A 22,179-nucleotide genomic window follows, 5' to 3' on the forward strand; every position below is an offset into this window, starting at 1 on the left:
CATTTCCCTCTGCTGCTGTAACTGTGTAGGTCATACTGAAGTTGTTTTATCCAAAGACTCAACCTACAGTCACAAAGACTGGGAGAAACGAAACCACCTTGATCCATTTTTTAACAGCTACAGAAAATTGAATTTGCATTTATAGTTCTTTTAGAATTCATTTTGATGTCATCTTTGTGACCAATATCTTAGAGGGTTGTTCTGTTTTCACTTTAAGACTAGCTTTTTGAAAAAAAAAATCACCCTTTGAGGCATAAAGTAACAAGGTATGTTAGGAAGTATTTCTTTGAACCCAAAAATGAACATATACTGTGACATTCCATTCTTGTAGCTGCTCCTATCAATAGTAGTTTGTCTATATTCCTGAAAATTAAATGTATAAGGAATATCTTTATAATTATATGTGTGTGGGGAGTGTAGGTGCACATGTATATATGAGGGTGTGTAGGCCCACATGATCACATGATGGCACAAGATGATGTCATGTGTTTCATTGCCCCACCCCCATTGCTCCATCAATCTCTACCTTATTTCCTTGAGACAAGATCTCCCACTAAATCTGGAACTAGGCTGGTGCCCACTAAGCCCTAGAGATCCTCCTATTGCCACCTGCCCCACAGCTGGGGTTATACACCCAGGTTGACCACACCCTGCTTTTTACATGGGTCCTGGGGATTTGAACTCAGATCCTCGGGCTTGTACAGCAAAACTTTTATCCACAGAGCTATCTCCACAGTCCAGAAAATGTAAAATTATAAACAACTGCATCTGAATGCTCTAGAGAAGCAGGGACTTATGGCCCCTTCTGTATTCTAATACTCCACTAGGATGAGGTGAGAATAAGTGAGCAATAAAGACAGAGAAATTTAAGGAAACAGATTGTATCATGCAAGATTTAGCATTTTTTCCCCACAACTGTTTTTCAAATACAAACAATCATACTACTATGCCTGTCTGGGTTCTACTGTGTCTAGAACAATTCTTAATGCCTGATTGTTTCCCTCTATTTCTGTGTCTCTACAATGCTCTGCATTCAGAGATCATGAAGAATGCTAAGACTTTTGACTGAGAGTTAAGCCTACAATTTCTATTAGCGCCAACCTTGAAGTAAATGTTCCTCAGCATCATTCATCTATATTCTCATTATATACGATTTGTAAATCTGAAAAATGTTCTTCTGGGAGTCATTTAATTCATTTACATTTTAATACGCAATTTGCTTGTTTCCCACGTAGGCTTTCAAAGCACAAGGAAAAGCAGCTTTCTGGTCTGTCTAATAGGACCTGTCCTCAATTTCACACTGGAAAATGAGCATTTGGGTTTAAATATTAGATTCTCCTTATATGAGTACCTGTGAGTTGGTCCCTAAGAGAGTGGCTAGTGGCTCCTACTGACCAAATCCTGCCTGCCAGTCTGCACTGCAAGTGGGCTGGATTGGGAGTGCTGCCCCGTGGAACACCACTTGGTGGAAGACTCTTAACGTTTGCTCATAATCTGTACTGCCAAGAGCCACCCTGTTAAGGAAGCTCACTAGGCATATGGGCTGTCAAGGAGGTGATCTGGTATTTGCAAGGTCTTGTACCATGATGCGCCCCCAAACTGCTTCCAGCCATTGATTTGGGGAAGTTCAGTAAGCATGGGCGATCTGTGGAGGTTATATGGTATTTGCAATGTCTGTATCGTGATGTACCCCAGAATTGCTTCCAACCTCTGACTACCCTGTCAATTGTGCTTTGTTGCATCTCTCTAAAATCTGGAATTAGAGCCAGGCATGGTGGTGCATGCCTGTAATCCCAGAACACAGGGAGGCAGAGGCAAGTGGATCACTGTGAATCTAAGGCCAGCTTGGTCTACAAAGCAAGTACAGGGCAGCCAAGATTACACAGAGAAACCCTGTCTTGAAAAACCAAAAGTAAATACATCTGGCATTGGTGTGAACTGTTGTTTTCTGGGCACTGATGAGCCCTGATTGAGCAAACTTCCTACAGGATCTTGTTGAAGATGTACTGCTTGTTATTTAGATGAATTAATCCCTGATTGTGGAATTCCTGATTTGATTCAAATAGTTTTAAAAGTTAAAGTTAGTTTTTGGCCGCAATACATACCTTTGTGGACCTCCAGATGCCTCACTAAAGATAGCCTTGTAGCAGATCTGTGGCTTCAAATAAGCCTCCACTCCAGACAGTACCACAAATCCTGGTATTTCACCATAAATATACGCAAATTGGCTTAAACTTCTCAAGAACCTAAGTTGGAATGAAGCTACCTAGATATGTCAGAATTTACTCTGTTTCTTAGAATGAAAGACAGATAAAATTATTGCCCTGGGCTCATAATGAACTAAGAGATAGCTGGATAATGTACAGTTAGGTCCATCCTAGTTGATAAGACATATACTCTTGTCAGTTTCAGACCCTATTAACCTTAGACCCTGTCAACCTTCGTCATTCGGAACTCACTATGAACTTATGTAATGGATACATAGATAAGAAATGCTTAGCTTTAAAACATGTAACCTGTTATAGTTTAGAATTCATCTGTTTTTGGGATTAGTTGTACTCTTTTGACTATGAGGTAACTCCCTTTTCTCAGAAGCTTAAGTACGGTCATCAACAATAAACAGCGCTGAGACTGGGAAACCTGACTTCAGTTGAAGTCAAGATACCTGACTTCATCCACCTTTTCTCTTGAATGTATGTGTGTGAGTGGTTTATTTTCTATCTCTCTCTTATTTCTTATGTCTCTGTAGATTTGCAGATAAGGTAGCAGACTCAGGGCCATCAGCCTTCTACGGCTAATAAGCCTAAGTTAACACTAACTTGTTGGAGATCTCCTGAAAGAGGCCTATCTACAGATCAAAGAGCCTCCTTTTACAACCCTCCCCCCATGCAGTTTCTGGCTAAAGCCATTTTTACAGCCTCAGCCATAGGAAAATTGTGGTCAGTTTAAATTCTCCTCCTCAGTGCAGTACAGCCAGTCCCTAGAGAAGAAACCCTGGGCTCTTTTTCCCCTTCCCTCCTTTCTCTTTCAATCCTGATCGGTTGCCTGAGCCATCAGCTCTGTCCACCCAAGAGATAAAGCGAATTGGAAGGGCATCCTGCATCCAGCCCCAGAGACCCTACCCTGGACCTCTTCAGAGCCACAGCCCGGCATTAACACTGTGCTTCTTACTTACAACAACCGTTAGCAAGTGTAATCCTATTCGAAGCCCTCTGCAAGCTTGTCAGGATGTTTCTGTCCCCTGGGTACCATTGCATGCGAGTCTCACAGAGCTGCATGGGTCTTTACATGCCTCCTTTTTAGTTTGCTAGAAATATACCATGGAAATCAAGTGGGAAAAGGACGCATTACTTTTTAGATTTATCTATGTTTTTCAATGTTATGTGTATGAGCGTCTTGCCTACCTGTATGTACATGCCGCAGTCTGTGTGTGTCTAGAACCTATGGAGGCCAGAAAAGGGCATCGGATCCCTGGTAATAGGGTAACACGTGGTTGTGAGCTTCCACGTGGGTGCTGGGAATCAAACCTGGGCCCTCGAAAGCGCAGCATGTGCTGTTAACCACGTCACCGTGTCTTCGGTCCAGAGAAGGAAGACCTCAGACTGAAAAGCCTCCAAAGCCAGTGAGCTCGGAGGGGAAACTTTACAGTCATGTTTAAGTACATTGCTCCCTCCCTCGGCTCGTTTCTTGAGGTCTTCTCTGAGCCCAGGACTCGGGGAAGTCTAGGAAGCCAGAGGATGTTTCAAGCACATATTTCACACTCTCGCCCAGTAAGCTCGAGGGTTTGCCTCATTATTTCCAAAGCGTCAAGGCTGTCTCCATGGCTTTTCTTTTTTGTAGCCTTTTCCCAATGTGTTACTGGTAATAACGAAATATTTTATATAAGTAATATCTTCCCTGAAATAGAATCAGAGTTAAATGAAAGGAAATAGCTACCAAAATAGGGAGAAGATGCTTTATTAATTTTGAAATAATTTCATATATGTACAATTAAAGAGAATAGTTTTTTTTTTTTTTTAACCAATAGTAGTGTGGTAAGGATCACACCACTCATTAGGCCTAATTTCACATATGGAGGAAGAAATACACTTGTCCCAGCTGGAGGATTCTAGAAGCCCTCCTTTGGAGAAGCAGCATGTCCCTTAGTTGTTCTGAGGCACTCTACCCCGGGGCTCCTCCTGACTTGCACTTTTGTTGTTTTCCTGCCTTTCCTGAAGGTCGTCCATCACATCAGCTCCTCAGGGCAGGAGAATGTGCTTTGGGCAGTTTTGTATTTCCCACAATAACTGAACATCAGGTCTATTGAATACATATGTTCTATACTTGGTAAAAAGTCTTCCCGTCTTTGTGCTCCCCACATTTGCAGGTGGCCGAGAGGAGCAGCTGCTCAGTTGGATATCAGATTCATAATTTTAGCAGGTCTCCCAAAGGCTGAAAATCTTACAAACATAAATATCAACTATTAACACCTGATTTTGAAATTCAAAATAAAGGATTTGTAGGTTTGTTTAACAACATACTGTTCTCAGCTGAAGAGAGAATTAGTGAACTGGAAGAAAACTGAGGAGAAGCCATCCAAGCCAAATCAGAGAGTAAAAGTAAAGAAATGCAACGCAGAGGCTAAGAGATGGCATCTCAGTTCGCTATGCCTCGCTGTGACCAAGTAGCTAAGGTGGACACTTTAAGTGGAGAATGGCTTGCCTTTCCCCTGTGGTTTCAGAGATTTTCAGTCCATGACCACTTGGACCCTTTGTCCCTGTGGCTGAGAGCACATGGTGAAACAAACCCTCTCACTTTACGGCAGTCAGGAGGTAGAATGCAACAAAGAGATGCTCACGTCTGTCACCTTCTAGGCTGCCCTGGTGACCTCACTTCCTCTAACATGGCCCCGCCTCCTAAAATTTCTACCACTTCCCAAGAGCACCACCAACTGGGTGTCAGGTCTTCACGGCCCTCAGGGGACACTCCAGGTAAAATTATAACTGAAAGGTAATTAGGAAGTTCTAAAATAGTAGGAAATGAAGAATGGGGCAGAAATAATATTTAAACAGACAAGTATCAATAATTGTCCAAAAATTTAAAAATCAAACCAAAAAACTCTAGAAAGAGATTAAATCCCAAGCAGAACACATTATAGATTTTCAAAGACAAGGGCCAAGTCTAAAAGTAAAGTATAGATTACCATCAAAGAAGCAGAAATCACATTTTAATATTTACAGCATGAGTCTTTTTTTTTTTTTTTTTTAAATAATTGACATCTTAACCTCACTTTGGCATCTGAGGTTTTCCTCTAAGGCTGGACCACAGGATTTGAAGGACTGTTAAGCACAAGCCATACATTCAGTTTACCCTACACAATCCGAGGAAAGGACCAAAGCCAATGTCTAGTGGGCCAAAATGAGGCTTAGCTCTGCCTAATATAAGGAAGAACTATCTAATCATTTGAGTTGTGAGAACCTGAAGTAAATAAATTACCCTACATAAGAAGTGAATATGCTCATGTCCAAGAGTTGGAATAAAAGACTGATATAAGCATTCATCAATTTTTGTTTTACTTTTTGAGACAGGATCTTGCTATTCTTTAAGCTGGCCTCGAACTCAGGTTCCCCCTGCCTCCAGCTTCCATGTGCTGAGATTATAGGTATGCACCCCCATACCTGGCCTTAGTTGTCAAATTAGTATTAAGTGTCTGCTGTATCCACTGCACATGTAGCATATATATGTATTGTGTCCGGCTATAGATACTTGGGATATACTTAGTTTTTTTTAAAAAGCCAAACACACAAACAAAGGACAATGCTGAGGTTCTGTTCCACTGCAGAGAGAAAGACAATAATATGGTAAGTAAGCCCTATTCTAAAGTCAGGGCACAGGTAGTGCTAGGGGGGGAAATCTGGAGCAAGGCGACAACAACCAGGAGTGTAATGGTCAGAATCAGCTTGTTAGGAGGCATTCACTGGCTTTCATGGACTTTAGGGAAGGGAAAGTGGTATGCTGTGAGTACCTGTGCGCTGAGTACCTGTGCGCTGTGGATACCTGTGAGCTGAGTATTTGTGCGCCGCGAGTACCTGTGCGCCGTGAGTACCTGTGCACCGTGAGTACCTGTGTGCTGTGAGTACCTGTGCGCCGTGAGTACCTGTGCGCTGTGAGTACCTGTGCGCTGAGTACTTGTGCGCCGTGGATACCTGTGAGCTGAGTACTTGTGTGCCGCGAGTACCTGTGCGCCGTGAGTACCTGTGCACTGTGAATACCTAAACACTTAATAAACTGATAGGAGCCACTTCCAACCCTGGCTCTGCCTTGAAATGGATTTCAAAATAAGATCAGAATTTAAGCTAATGAGATGTTTTTAGCAACTCTAAAAACACAGGGAAAAACCCAGGACGACTTCCTATCATGTGTTTAATTACAAAGCTGCTCATCTTCACTCTAATTCTACAAACTTCTCCTCTGGTAAATAGTTCTTTGAACATTCCAGAAGGAATGCTGGCCCTTCTGTTGGCATCTCAGAACTGTGAGGTTAGAGCGAATAATTAGTGGAAGCTTGTCTGAAACCTGGCTTGTCGTCATGGGGCAGAGACACAGCAAATCTTCACAGAGCATTCCAAAGCTGAAGGGTGGCCTTGCTCTTCAGACTTGGGCTGCTGTTTGGAAAAGGAAGTTAAGAAACACCCAGCCTCTTTGCTTCTAAAAAAAAATTCAATGATACTATTTGTCTCTGAAGTTGAATTCTGTGGTGCCAGCCGTTTGAAGCAGAGGGCTTTGACACAAGCAAGATGAAGAGCCAACGACATCTAGCCAGTTGACTTGTAGTCTTGTGTTGCAGGCAAGCAAAAAATCCCTTTGGACGGTTAAACCCAGCGAAGGTGTAGTTCCTGCAGAAGATGACATTCTGCTGACCCTGACTGCCAACCTGGACGACATAGTGACGTTCAAAGACACGGTCATCCTGGAGGTTGAGCACAGCAACACCTACCGGATCCCTATCCAGGCGACCGGGATTGGATCCACCATTGTCTCAGACAAGCCCTTTGCTCCAGAACTCAACCTGGGAGCACATTTTAGGTAAGGAAATATCATGGAGTAGTTGTACAGATGATTGCATATGCCATAGACTTAATTAACTAGAACTAGCTCCCTCCATCTCTCTCTCCTCCCACTTTTTCCTCCCTTGATGAGTACATGGATATACAAAGACCTTTATAGTCACAGCTTGGTTAGATTTGCTACAAGAAGACATCTGCACTTTAATCACCCCACGGTCTAGTTTCCTTTCTGTTGCTGTGATAAAAAAAAAAAATTAGGGGAGGGTTTATTCCATGTGGCCTTGCTCTGTCATGGTGCATCAGTTGAGAGAAGTCAGGACTCAGGACAAGAACCCAAAGGCAGAACCCATGGAGGAAGGCTGCATGACAGTTCACTCTCAGACTCTTGCTCAGCCAGCATCCTTAAACATCAGGACCACCTTGTCCAAGGAATAGTGACACCCACAGCGGGTTGAACCCTCTGACATCCATTAATGATCAAGGCATGCCCACAGACCAGCCAGATAAAGAGCTATCACTGAGACTCCAGTTCTTGTTTTTTCTTTTTTGTTTTTCATATGTTCCTAGGCTGTGTAAAATTGACAGCTGATGAGAAACCTCGTTACATTCTCCAGGCTAGGTCCCTCTACTATGGAGAAAAGGGTAGTGACTACTTAGTGATATATTCAGAATTTCTGCATAATTTCCCCTCTCTGATTTCAATACACTTCCATCCCTCTCCACAAATGTAAAAAAGACTGACAAAGCTGAGTGTAACCTAAGTAGAGTCATTATAAATATAGCAGGCCTTGCAAAGCTGGTAATTTTATAGATCATATTTCTTCTATTTGCCTCCCCATCATAGCACCAATGACTGAACTGGCTGCAATTGGTTTCCCCTGGCTACCCAGGAAAGGCTAGAAGGTCCAAATATTTCTTTTCTTTTCCTTCTTTTTTTTTTTTTTTTTACACAGAGTTTCTCTGTGTAGCCTTGGCTGTCTTGGACTTGCTCTGTAGACCAGGCTGGCTGCGAACTCACAGACATCCACCTGCCTCTGCCTTCCGAGTGCTGGGATTAAAGGTGTGCATCACCATGCCTGGTTTGAATATTTCAATAAGACAGAGTGGAGCAGAGACCCCCTTTCAGCAATAGGATCTCAGATGTATATGAAACTCCCGCAGTTTGAGGGCAGCAGGTGGAGGATATGCATGAGGATCCATTGCTGGTTCTGTAAGGACATTAGACAGGTACCAGTCGCTGACTCCCAGGGCTTCCCTGGTTAGTCCTTCTCAGCTGAAGAAGTGAGACCACACCTCAAGGCTGCTGCTCTGGTCTTCTGGCACACCAGTCCTGAACCTAACTCACATGCATTATGTTCTGAGAAGTCCTTCCCGCAACCCCATGCACCCCTCTTCTCCTCTGCTTTAGCTAACAAACATGGTTCTGAATCTAAAATACCACAAGCAAGAGCAACGTAAGTGACCACCCGTGGGGCTGAACTGCGTGCTTCAGACATGTCCAGCTGTATGGTTTTGAATCAGATAAGTATCAAAACCTTCCTCTCTATCTCCTGGCCACAGGGAAGGCATTTGTCATTGTATACTAATGCTTACCACTGAATTTTCTTAAGCACACAGAAATCTAACTACAGAAAATAATATTATTTGCCCCATATCTAATTGCTTGGATTTTTCTGAATCTACAAGTAGTGTCAAATATTTGCCCCCAAAAGAAATTTGAGGGTTAGCTAACAGTTTTTAATGAATATATAAATGAGCTGTAGTTATTAGCTACCGGTTTCCCCTCTGTCTAACCCTTGTTATCTCCTTTTAAACACATAATCACAATGCCAACAATAACTGAAGGAATCAGCGAACGCCTTGGCAGGTCCACCAGAGCCCACTGCCTGCCTCTATGAAGAAGGTTCTGTGGCATGCAGCCAGGATAGCTCCGGCCACTTTCACACTAAGAAGAGTTCAGAGTCAGGTAGTTAGGCCTGAGAACATATGGCCCAAAAGACGGGCGTGATCTCGGTCAGCTCTTACAGAGGAAGTTGGCCAAACCCTGTAGTAAAGAGATGCCCATGTGCTGCCTATTCTGATCGTATACTTTGGGGCAAATATCCTAGATATTTGGAGCTTTTCTCCCCCTCCTAAATGGGGGGTTAAGATGGTTCTGGTGGGTGGGTTTCTGTGATTATTAAAATCATACCGTAAATAAGTAACAAGAGTCCTATCCAGTTTATTAGTGTTGTGTGTGTTTACTTTTCCTCTCACCTATTTACCATTGATCATAAAGTTAAATCCTGTGTAAAGATTATTTTGTTGAAAATGCCCCATGAACACAAATATTTTGAGACAAAAGTTTCTACCTGACCACTGAAAATTACTTCTCCCATTGATTTATTTTATGTTACAACTTATTTGTAAGATATGATACGATTTCCTGAGGTCAAGCAAGTGGAGTAAAATCTCCAAGCCTAAAGAAAAGTTAAAAGAAAAATAAGCCATTGAAGATGAGGCGGGAGCGACTGTTTTGTTGCTGTTGTTCCTGCCATTTTTTAGAGAGGATCTCGCTATGCAAGCCTGACTGATTCAAAGCTTCCTGTGTAGACCAGGCTGACCTTGAATTTATGGTGAGCCTCCTACCTTGGCCTCCCAAGTGCTGAAGTGCTGGTATTACAGGCATGCAGAGCTTTGCCAGTCCTGAGATAAGCTTTTTTCCTTGATGAAAACATTTTTAATTAAACCTATAAACTGGACGGACACACACACACACACACACACACACACACACACACACACACACAAACACACACACAACTTAGTTCAATATACCTTAGAAACCATAGCTCCTTCATAAAGAGTTAGGCAAATAAGGAGGTCTTTAATAGAGAAGGAACGAATTCATGGATGAAATAGTTACAACTTGAAAGCACAAAGAAATGAGAAAGTGTCTAGTCTAGTTGGTGTTCTGGTCTCTTAAGTCCAGCCCCTCTGTCCTGTCAAGGCTTAATAGGTATTGTTGCTAACACTAAACTTCAAAGTAAGCCCACCATTACCAGACATCTCAGTCAGGAGAAATGTATTTGATATGCTTCCCTTTCCTTACCTCAGAACCGTTTCTCATTAAGGACAGTGGTAACTCCGCCCATGTGTCTATAGTGGGCTTGACCTGCTGGAGAAGACAGAGGATACAGGGGCCACTTTCCCACGGCCCTTACCTAGAGTGGTGTGATTCTGGGACAAAATCCAGGTTCATGACTCAGCTCTGGGAGCCCTTGAATCACACTATGAGTTCTTAGTAGCATTGCAACCTAGATTCCCTGATTTTTTTTTTTTTTTTTTTTTTTGAAGGAAGGTGGTCTTTTGGTGCTCACTCTGTAGTGCTTCTAATGGAATCAATCTAAAGGGTGTCGAGTCGAGCTGAGCCCAACAGCCCCACTCTGAACCACTCAACACCCGCCCTTCCTTTCCAGCCTGGATACACACTATTACCGCTTCAAGCTGACTAACAAAGGACGACGGGTCCAGCAACTGTTCTGGATGAATGATGACTTCTGCCCCAAGGAAAAGCAAAGTAAGAGGGAATCAGTGAAGAAGAGATCCACTGGTAGCCACCGCCCGTCCCAGGTCTCCCAGGAGCACACAGATACGGGGAGTCCTGTATTCCAGCTTCACCCCGTCAGGATGGAGTTATACCCGGGGCAGACGATTGATGTGATACTTGAAGGCTATTCTGCCATCCCCAGGGTAAGAGGAGAACGTGTTCCAAAGCTATTTTCCTCCCAAATAAATCTCTGCTGTACCATATCTGTTTCTTCGGAAGGTCCCTTGGCATTTATCTGAGAAAGGATGTGATTTCTCAGACCACACACAGCATCGAGTTGCCATGGCAGCATTCATTGCTTTCAAGGTTCAGCTCTGCTCAGTTTTCTGTTTGTTTCTATAGATATCATAACCCCAACCTTAAAGGACCATTTACAGCAGGTCCTCATTGCCGCAGTCAACACTGACCAGCCAGCAAGTCCCTGGTAGAAAAATGTCCAATTTTCATTCCAAGCAAATTTTCTCATTAACACTTAGCAGTCTTATTTCATTTCTTCTGAAAATAGCATGCTTTTATAGATGCTCTGGGTTGCCTCTGCTTTGCAGGTATAGCCACATCCCTGATATTTTCTCTTTTTTTTTTTCTTGCAACCTTGCCTGACTAAATGATACCCTATTTACAAACATTACCTTTGGGGTGACTAAAGAGATGGCCCAGCAGTTAAAAAACACTAGCTGCTCTTACAAAGGATCTGTGTTCAGTTCCCAATACCCATACGGAAGCTCACAAGAGCTGTATAATCCTGGTTCCAGAAAGTCTGACACTCTCTTCTGTCCTCTTCAGGCACCAGGCACACATGTCCTACATAAATACACATGCAGGCAAAGCATTCATTCATATACAATTTTGTGTGGATGAAATAACCATGTTAATCTCTAGAAATGGGTATTGAATTATTCTTAATATTTAATAAATGGGCTTTTCTACTTTTGTTTACATTAGTGCCACACATCCATCTTAAAACACTTAGGCATATCAGCACTGTGAATCTATTCACTACAACCCTTGGGGAAATTTGGTGGAAATCACCAAATACCTTTAAAAAAGGATTTTTGGGGCTGGAGAGATGGCTCAGTGGTTAAGAGTGCCGCCCGCTCTTCCAAAGGTCCTGAGTTCAATTCCCAGCAACCACATGGTGGTTCACAACCACCTGTAATATAATCTGATTCCCTCTTCTGGCCTACAGGTGTACACGCAGGGAGAACACTATATACATAATAAATAAATAAATAAATCTTTTTTTTTTTTTTAAGCATTTTTGAAGCCACCCAGGCATTTTTTTTCCCCCATCCCAGAAACACAGACTCTCTGGTTGAGATACCATGTCTTCTTCAGCCCCTGCTTAGGAGGCCTAGGGAGTTAACACTGAATTTTCTCCTTATAAAATAAGAGATAAAGTGAGAAATCTGCTATCTTTGCTGGCTTCTTTAGGATCACAGATCCCATCTTATTCCTTTTACATTGATTTCTTCACAAAGGATTTTCCAGTAGAATACATCCCCCTTGCATAAAGGTAGTAGAGGGCACCCCTCACTGGGGAAGTCTTACGTAATGTGTCCTTCTCTCACTGTTTGGGGCATCAGCCAACTTTGATTGGGTGGGTACCGTGAGATAAACTCTTCTGGGCACTAAGGATGTGAGGATGGATATAACACATGCCCTGATGTTAAGACACAATCTGCAGTAGGAGAGTATTTCTGTTGTTGTTGCCAAGAGTTAAGCATGTGTTTGAGTGGTATTAAAAGTGCCCCCCAAGAGGAACTAAGTCCCCATGGAGCATCCCTACATGGGCTTGCCAATTATGAGAATCTTGAGTTCTTTAACAGCCGAAACTCACCAGCCCAATTTGTTCATGGCATATATTTACTCTTGGGTCCTTTCTGCTTTATAAAGCTCTGGCCACCTTGGAGCCAAAGGTGTATTACACTGTTAAGTCATTAGGTTGTCTGAAGTATGATTGTTTCAAAATCGCTGGTGTATGTTGTGTGCAGAAAGTCAAGGAAAAGCTGGTGTGCCAGGCCATTGTCGGAGCCCAGAAGGGGAAAAGCATGCTGCTGTCCGTGAACATCATCTGTGAGTTTATAGCACCGCTTATCCAGTTCTCCACCAAGCAGCTCATATATCGCCTGGAGAAGGTCAGTGGAGCTGTGCTGGGGTGGGTGTGGGGGGAGCTGTGCTGAGACGGGCGGGGGGGGGGAGCTGTGCTGGGGCGGGTGTGGGGGGAGCTGTGCTGGGGCAGGGGGGGAGCTGTGCTGGGGCGGGTGTGGGGAGGAGCTGTGCTGGGGCGGGGGGGGGGGGAGCTGTCCTGGGGTAGGGGGGGTTGCTGGGGGGAGCTGTGCTGGGGCGGTGGGGGGGAGCTGGACGTTCCAGCCAGAGGCAACAAGTCCACACTTCCATAGCAGAAGCTTAATTAATTAGAATCCTGTTAAGAACTGTCACCAAGACAGTGTCGCTTCTCTTTTCAAGCTTCGAATACCAGTGTGCACTTAACTAAAAATACAGAATGTACACCCATACTTCTCTGAAATGGAAAATGTGTTTCCCTCATTCTTGGTGTATGAGACCAAAGGGAAGGGGTGTATCGGTGCAGAATATACCTGCAAGCGTGCAAATACTCCATCATTTTGCTTTAGGCAGAAAATCACTGCAGAGAAAGGGTTGGATGGACTAGAACACGCAAGACCATTTTATTGTGGTAGTAGATTCCATCATACTTGGTCCAGGAAACGTGTTGAGCACCCCATGGACAAGTTGCTATGTTAGGATATGAGTAAAAGACCTTTACAAAGTCCAGGGGGTCAGGGAGATGTACAAGTTCAAATCAAACCAAATTTTTGAATGCCTGCCATGTACTGGGCACCTACAATGTATACAGAGGAGAAAAGGTTCTGGCTTTGCCAGCCTGCAGGACATGTGAGTATTGAGAAAGTTGGGTAATGGTTTGAGTGGCAGCAGAGCTAACCATGAAGCTGACAAACTCCATGACACACTGAACACAGACACACTGTGGGAGTGCCTGGGAAGTCTCACTGCTGTCTCCAGTCCTTTCATTGTAAACTATCAGAAATGATATTTATTGGCAAACAGCTGCCCGAAAACGGTGGCTTCATATTTTCCCTGAAAACAGCGATTCAAAGGAATTTAGCGAGGATTTATTGAACACTGTTCTGTGTAAGATGTTATATGCAAAATATGCAACAGAGTTTCTTCACTTTTTCTAAGCCCATAAACACTCATAGTGTATGCAGATAGTGTACCTTTCATCTCTTTATATCCCCCTGCCTTTTGACAGAAGCAGGATAATATACTCTGGCGTCAATGTTTGTTGTTGGAGTTTATCATTAAAGTGCAATTAAATTGCATTAAATGAAATTTTCTGAGTGCTGTAATAGCTTCTCATTGGATTAAAAAGTGGATTGAGAACCAATGAAGCGGTTCTGCAGGTAAAGGCGCCTGCCTCCAAGCCTGATGCTCTGCGTTCAACAACGCCCAGGACCCACATGGTAGAAGAACACACGCAGCTCCTCCAGGCTGCCTTCTGCTGTCCCTGCTATCCGATTCGGCGCTTTACTTCTTTCTCCCCAAATGTCAGAAGCTTGAATTTCCTCCCCGTGTTTTCCATTGCTCATCTCCTGCCCATCATCAGAATGTATCAGGGATGAGAAAGAAAGAAAGAAAGAAAGGAAGGAAGGAAGGAAAGGAAAAGAAAAGAAAACACAACACGCACAAGAGACCTGTGAGGGCTTGGTACTTGGCTTGAGTTGGCCAGCGTGCAACTGCTCTGCCTCCTCGCTGTTGGCCCTGGCCAGTGCACCTGACGTGACGCCTAGAATATAAAGAAACGGACCCTACTTATGGGAGAGGGTTCTCTCTTCCTCCCCACGCCATCCATTCTTATGCTATTTGTGTTGCTCATGCACTATGGAGATGAAACAGCCTCTCTGTGGGATTGAAAAGGTCAGCTGAAACTTCGGTCTGCTTGCTTCATGAAGTTCCAGTAGCAGATTCTGTCTGCTGATATTTGGGGAGACAAACAGCCCAGAGAGAAAGGGTCATTTTCAAAATAGATTGGCTTCTCTGGACTTCGGTTCCTTCTCATCACTAACTTCCAAGTGGCCTCTTGCCAAAACCGACCAAGTGTGGCTTCTTCACTTCAGAGCCATCTGCAGTGACACAGCAGCCTTCGGGGAAGGGCACTATATGGACAACTCAGCCTGTTCCTTAGTGGGCCTGAATACGCTGCTCCTCACTCTGTGAACCAACGGTGCAAAGGGAGTCACTGTCTATGTTCATTCTCAGAGGCAAAGAACCAAAGGCTGGTGTTCTGTGACAAACCCAAGTCCAGACTTCTGACATAACCTTGGCAGTACACGGGAACTGGTGGAACACCACCAAAGCAGAAGCTTGAGGCCAAACATAACTAAGGCACCCAAGCTCACCCAGGGCCCAGGAAACCCAAGGACCACGGTGGGAGGAAGATGGTATTGGAAGAACACCCGGAAGATGCAGTTGGACCAAAATATGAAAGCGGGGTCAGGAGGATGGTACAATTAGAATGAGGAGAAAGCGCGGGTCAAAACGTGGAGGCTTTTTCTTTAAAGGCTACGTTTTTCTTTTAATTTGAAGAACCCCGAAACGATTAGAGTTCTTACCTTCGGGCTACAGGTTGAAGCTTCTGGCCTCCTCCTGCTGATGCTGAAGGACCACCCCACCCCCTTATCAGACCGCACAAAGATTAACGCAAGCCCCAACATTAGAATGAGGAAGCCCCAGCCTGAGCAAAGGAGCCCTTTCTCTGGCTGAGCAGTGCAATCCAGCAGGTCTCACCCCCTCCCTTGCTACTGAGGGAATTCACAGGGAAGATGTATGCGCCTTCGCCAGCACAACAAGATACCGGCATCTGCAACATGGATACTCTAAGCGTAAGAGGGAAAAAAAAAATCACATAAAAGCAAAGTGTTTTATCTGTTGTAACAATTCCTCAAATCTTTCACAAGATATCACAAAGTTGTTAGTTCCATGGCAGCATGGCAATGTGTACAGTGACAGTTTGACCTAGTAGCTGTGTTTCTGTAGGGGTTGGGGGGTTGTTTTTTGTTTTTGTTTTGTTTTAATAAACCAATATGAGCCTCTCAGAAATCTACCCTGTGTTTTCTGGGTTATATAAGTTCATGTTTCAGAGTCCTAACATAGCTCATTCCACTTTATTTCTGTAACCCTCTACCCAGGGAAATAAATGTCTCTGTGAAGGGGAGGGTGAGGAGGTTTTCGTTCAGAACTAATGAGACTCGTTACTTGGGGCTCCATGTACTCACTGTGACTTGGCTTTTGTTTCTTCTTTTTCCTTTTCCTCTTGTCCAGAAGCCTAACACCATGCTGGAGCCTGATTACCAAGCCCTGACTATAAAGAACGTCGCGACCCTGCCCGTGAGGGTGCTGCTTTCCACAACTGGACCCTTCTTCATATGTGAGACTGATAAGTCCCTGCTGCCTACAACTCCTGAGGTAACTCGGCAGGGAGCTTGTGTGTGCAAAAAGGAAGAGAATAAAAATAAACTGTCTAATTTCTGTCCAGAAAAGAATACAAAATGACCCTGGAAACCAATAGGAAAAAAATGCAGGAAATTGCAAAAAAAAAAAAAAAAAAAAAAAAAAAAAAGGCAATAAATTATTTCAAATATCGGTCAGTGGGAAAACCTATGCATGGTATAAGACCTTCCAGCCCATAGGCTAACCCACTCACTCCTGTCCATCATAATGAAGTTAATCCATACAAAGCAATGACTTCTTACTAGTGAAATCCAACCAAAGTCCCTCACACAAAGACATGGTCAAGTCCAGTCTCCCAGTGAATGAGCCATCTCCAAATACTAGGAGACTTGATGCAAGGGGCAAGCCCACCCCTGCTGCCAGTCCGATGCAGGAAGCAGCATTCTCTAAGCACCCCCATCAGATTGTCCCTATGGTTCTCTGCTGGGCTTGAATATTACTTGGGAGATGGTGTACCAGACAGTGCCCAGCTGGTCTCCTTCAATCACAAGACAAGGAAGACCAGCTAAGATTTCTCAACACGAAAAAATAAAAAGGGGCAAGCCGCGAGCAAGATACGGAAGAAAATCTTCTACAATGGGACTCAGCTGAGGAAAACCGACAGTACAGGCCTATAGCTCTCTCTAGAGCCTCGGAGAGGTACAGCTGATATGACCTGGCTCTGAAGAAACCTCAAAGATGAGGCATGCGTGCGCAAAGAAAGAAGAGATGGCAGGTGACATCACAGAGCACAGAGAACAAATGGGTGGGAGGATGGGAGGATTTCAGACATGAGTGCCAGTCCCAATCAGAAGGCCCCGCCCACTGCTGTTCTTGTACTTATAATGAATAAAAAGCAGGGAACCCCCCCCCATAATAAACAAAGAGCCCATAACAATAAGTAAGTGGATAGTGGATAAATGTAACTAAAGAATGAGATTTTAAGCTGACTTAGACATATAAAATGACAATTTTATAGTGAGTTAAGGGAGGAAGATGCTATAAAAATCCGCACCCCGGAAAATGTTGCAATGACAAATTGCAATGTGAAAAATGAAGATGTTGTGTCCAGTGGGTTCTGGAGTGCCTCTGAGCTAAGAGACAATGCATATGAAGAGAATGTTGAAGACGGAAGGGCATCTGTGTACCAGACCCCAGCCAGAAAATACAGACAACACAAAAATACTTCCCTTCTCCACAAAGGTGAGTCAGAACATTTGGGGAACATCTCACGACTCGGGTAGCATCCATGCTGTTGTCCCAGAGTAAGTTCCTCGCCCTTTCCTTCATTCTAGTACCCAACCGTGACTGCTCATCCCTTCTTGACACGCCCCCCCCCGAAAAAAAATGTACAGTGGACCAACTCCATGAAAATAATTAAGAAATGGAGGGCTGGAGAGGTTGTTCCACGGTTAAGATCACTGGCTACTCTTGCAGTGGACCTGAGTTCAGTTCCCAGCACCAATATGTTAATTCGTGACCACTGTAACTCTAGTTCCAGGGGACCTGTTGCCATCTTCTGGCCTCATGAGTTCCCACACACATGTGGTCCTCAGAAACTCAGCAAACACACACACACAATAAATGAATAATTAAATATTTTTAAAAGATTAAAAAAAAAAAAAAACAATGTCCTGCTATTGGTAGGGAGGCCAGGGTAGGTCAGGAGATCCTGTTCCTAGTAGTGCATTTCCATTTTTCATATTATTTATATACCCTTAATTAAAAGTTAAATTTATTAAAAATAGAGAGCTTCCATGAGTCAACAAGAAAAAGAACTGTAGCCTAATAGAAGGTCAGAAGAAGAGGGCAGAGCTCGCAGAAAGAAAATGACTCTTAAACACAAGAAAACAGGTTATTCCTTTCTTATATTGGAGCAAATAGAGACATATAGCATCATGGAATAAACCTGTCAGATTAACAAAGAGCAAGCATTAGACAGCACTTAGCTTAGGTAGGGTATATGGGAACGCAGTCTCCTGTGTTGTTGGGCACATATCTTCTCTGATGTATACATACCTCCCACATAGATATACTCATACACATAAATAAAAATAAAACACTTTCAAAAGTCAGATATTGGATGATCTTGTATAAAGAAAGTAAAGTGAAGACAAAAAGGAATGATGTGCCATCATATGTAAAAAGTAAACATGCACAAATGTGATTGTATGTCTGTGGAATAGCTACAAAGACAGACAGGTCACTTGTAAAGCTGGTTACCTCATGTGAAGGAAACTGGGGTAGCAGTATGAAGAAGATAAGTAGAAATATGAGCTGTTCTATCTAATATAAATAAAATCATCCTGAAAGTTCTTTTAGAATAAGATCACTACTCGTTTTGTGACTAAATGATATAGGTTATTCAATAATAAGACCCATCTTAGTGAAGTCACAAGACTCATTTGTAACCCAGGAGCTATAACATCTAAGCAGAGAAAAATAGAACTATTAAAAGATGGTTTTTGTTATATTGACTTCAGACTTCTCCACAGTAACTTAATGTTGCCCAGGAAATGACTAGAGTTTTAACAGCAAGAAACTGTGATGCAAGGATTTTATTGGAAACCATGATATCCTTTGAGGGGGGAAAAAAAGGCAACAGAAAGATACTCTTTGGATGCAAGGATTGATAAAGCACGCACATCCCTTTGCTTAAAAGAATTGATGGTGGAAGAGACCCGTCCAAAGAATCAGATGAGGCACTCGGGGACCAATGCTGTAATACTGACCCGCGTGCTCAGTCCACATAGCAGAGGCCCACAACTTCAGCAGCGGGAGTTTTCATATCCCATCATTTTAAGCCATGGCTTTTAAAGATTCACCACAGCCAGTAGGATTCACAAGATGGAAGCTGGTGGAGGGGAGCAGTTACGCAGCTTTGTGGAGCAGACCTTACCCGGCAATGCGTGAAGACTGGGGTTGTGTCCCCAGCACCAAAAAGGGAAGGGGCGAGTAACAAGTGCACTGTTCATCCATTTTCCCTTTTTTTGTTCATTTCTGAGTTTGCATTTTAATTACATTTTCCCCCTCCCTCCCCTCCCTTCAAACCTACCCGTATCCCCCTCATCTGTCCCTCCTTCAAATTCATGGCCTTTTCCTCATCAATTGTCGTTGAATGCATATGTATATTTGTGTATGCAAATATATCCCCAAATACACATTGTGGCCTTTAACCACAGCTATCTCTCCAGGCCCCTGTCTTCAGTTTTTTTTTTTTTTTTAAGCTCAAAAATAAAATAATATAATGAAATCCTGTTTTTAATAAAATGCAGCCCATTACCTATAACTAATGTTTACCAAAAATATGAACTCTGAGAACTAGCATGGTGAAAGATCTCCAATTTAATTTTCCTGCTTTTACATACAGAGTTTAGATTTTGTAGATGTGCTTAATTGCTACAGAATCCTGCTTCTTGAAACAACAATTTTAAGTCAGTCTTCAAAGATAGATACGTAGAGATGCATGGAGATGTCTCTGTCTAAATCGTACCCAGGTGTGTGAGTGCCAGGGCCAAGATGGAAGGGCAGGTATCCAGTACGACTCTGAGATGAGATTAGACAGATTGAAGCACTTCTGCTTCCCCTCCCTCCCTCCCTCCATCCCTTCTTTCTTCTATCCACCCATCTCCCCCTCCCCCCAGTTTCTTTGTGTCTCTATCTCTGTGTCTCTTCTGCATCTCCCTCTCTCTGTCTCTTACTCTCACACACCCACACCCACACACACACACACACACACACACACACACATATGCACTCATACATATATACATTTGTAGCTATCTTGGTCTGTGAGCTGATGGTCCGGAATGTCTGGGCTGAATACTTTATAAGGAAGTGAGGTTTGTTTGGGTTCACAGTTGTGCAAGTCAAGAGCATGGTGTCCGTGAGAGGGCCCCATCCTGCTTCAAGTGGTGGCAAAAGGCAGAAAGGCAAGTGGATATGTACGGAAGAGTAACATGAGGGGCAGCCTTGCTCTGTAACAACCCACTCTTGTGGCAACCAACCCATTCCCATGAGAAAGGAACTCACTCCAGACCTCCATCCCCAATGATTATCAAATTTCAGCATGAGTTTGAAAGAGGAAAAAAAAAAAAACATTTTAAACCTAACTAATAGCTGCTAGTTATTCATAGACAAGTATTTAAATATGTATGAGTGTGTGTGTGTGTGTGTGTGTGTGTGTGTGTGTGTGTGTGTAGTTGTGGAAGTACATATGACTATCCTGTGTCGTGTATCGCACTGGACTTTCAAAGTACGAGAGTCAGTAACTTCCTATTATCTTGTTTATAGCCTATAAAACTGGAGGTTGACGAAGAGAAAAATCTACTGGTCAAGTTTGACCCCTCCTACAGAAATGACCTGAACAACTGGGTGGCGGAAGAGGTTCTGTCAGTCAAGTATGTGGAGCACCCTCAGGTGGACAACCTGAACTTGCGAGGAGAAGTGCACTACCCCAACCTCAGCTTTGAAAGGATGGTGGTGGATTTTGGCTGCATCCTGAACGACACGGAGGTCATCCGTTACATCACGATCACCAACTGCAGCCCCATGGTGGTGAAATTCCGCTGGTTCTTCCTGGTGGACAACGATGAGAATCAGATAAGGTACGGTCCCCCAGGAAGCCCGCAGCCCCGTGGTGATCACATAGTTCCTTTGTAGCCTTCCTCTCGGTTAGCTGTGTTCTGTGTACTGGCCTTTCAGGAGTATTTTCGATCTGAGAAGTCATTGCTGATGAAAATAACAGGATCTAAAATTGTGGCTCAGCTCCGATTTCCAAGCTGGAAAGCGAACACATTCTTCAAAACCCTACCACCACCAAAGTTGAGAAGGAATAAATCAAAACGTTTGCTTTCTGTTGGAATCAAGTGGCTAGCTCACTAAAAGTCCATCACTAAAAATAGTTGTTGCAGAGTTCTTAGCTATTATTTCACTGTGGTAAGAACACTTCATTTGAGATCCACCCTCTTAACAAATGTCAAGCTCACAGTCTAGTACTGTTGACAACAGGCACAATGCTCTACAGCCAACTTCCAGAACGTTATCATTTCTGAAGCCTTGCTGTCCCTGTTGGTACCCATTCTCCTCGCCCCCAAACTTTGGCAACAACCATTCCACTCCTTCATTTAAGAATTTGATTATTTTAGATAAATCATAGGATGGCTGTTATTAAAAAATGGCAATGTTGATAAGATATGGAGAAAACTAGAACTCTGGACACCGCTACCAGAAAGTCAAAAAACAGGATAGAGGCTCCTGAAGGACTCGGGATGTGGCTAGGTGATAAAACTTTGTGTCTCCCCCGCATTGTCACATATTGCAGAATTCCCATCCACAAAAGCTGAATAACTTTTTCTTCTGTTGTATGTAAATGCTTCATATTATTGATACATTTGTCTTTGAAAATCTTACCTTTTGAGACTAGTGCTGCAAGAAACAGATTTCTCTGAGATCCTGATTTAGTCTGTTGGATAAACACCCAAGAGTGAGATTGCGGGATCAAATGGTGGTTATTTTTGTTTTATTTTTTTACTGGTGAGGCTAGAACCCAGAGTTCCATATGTGCTACACGAGTGCTTTATTTAATCTTAGAACTGTTTCCCAGAGTGTGTTTTCATCTGCGAAGCCTCTGTGCTCAGCTCCATAGCAGCTGCCCCATTGTGTGTCCTGGCAACAGCACACTCTGCTCACCATAGTACCACTGCCTGCCTTTGGTCTTTGGAAGAGCAGCCATGCTAACAGCTGTGAAGGGAGCTCTCACTGAGGCTGCGATTTGCATCTCTGTGATGTTTGGTGATGCTGAAGGGTTCTGATGTAACTGTCAGCTATGTGTACATTTTTTAAATGGGCCCATTAGCTTCCTGCCTTGGGAATGTGGATTGGCTATTGAGTTGTAGCAGTTGCTTACTAGCTATGGAAATTAGCATATTCCTTTTTCATTCATTTATCTGTTGATGGACATCTACGGTTGTGTCATTTCCTTGCTGCTATTATAAAAAGAGCAGTGATGACCAT

At 43.4% G+C, this 22,179-nt stretch overlaps 1 protein-coding gene across 1 annotated transcript in view; it reads left to right on the forward strand.

Annotated features, from left to right (window-relative positions):
* Positions 1–22,179, forward strand: part of Hydin (HYDIN axonemal central pair apparatus protein) — a 306,967-nt gene that overhangs the window by 128,616 nt on the left and 156,172 nt on the right. The window contains exons 18-22 of the mRNA XM_051168753.1: positions 6,827–7,065; positions 10,505–10,778; positions 12,627–12,770; positions 15,997–16,140; positions 20,458–20,771. Of these exons, the coding sequence (XP_051024710.1) occupies positions 6,827–7,065; positions 10,505–10,778; positions 12,627–12,770; positions 15,997–16,140; positions 20,458–20,771 (1,115 nt within the window). The remainder of the gene's footprint in view (positions 1–6,826; positions 7,066–10,504; positions 10,779–12,626; positions 12,771–15,996; positions 16,141–20,457; positions 20,772–22,179) is intronic.

The sequence above is a fragment of the Acomys russatus genome, chromosome 26 (genome assembly GCF_903995435.1).
Source record: "Acomys russatus chromosome 26, mAcoRus1.1, whole genome shotgun sequence".
Lineage (NCBI taxonomy): Eukaryota > Metazoa > Chordata > Mammalia > Rodentia > Muridae > Acomys > Acomys russatus.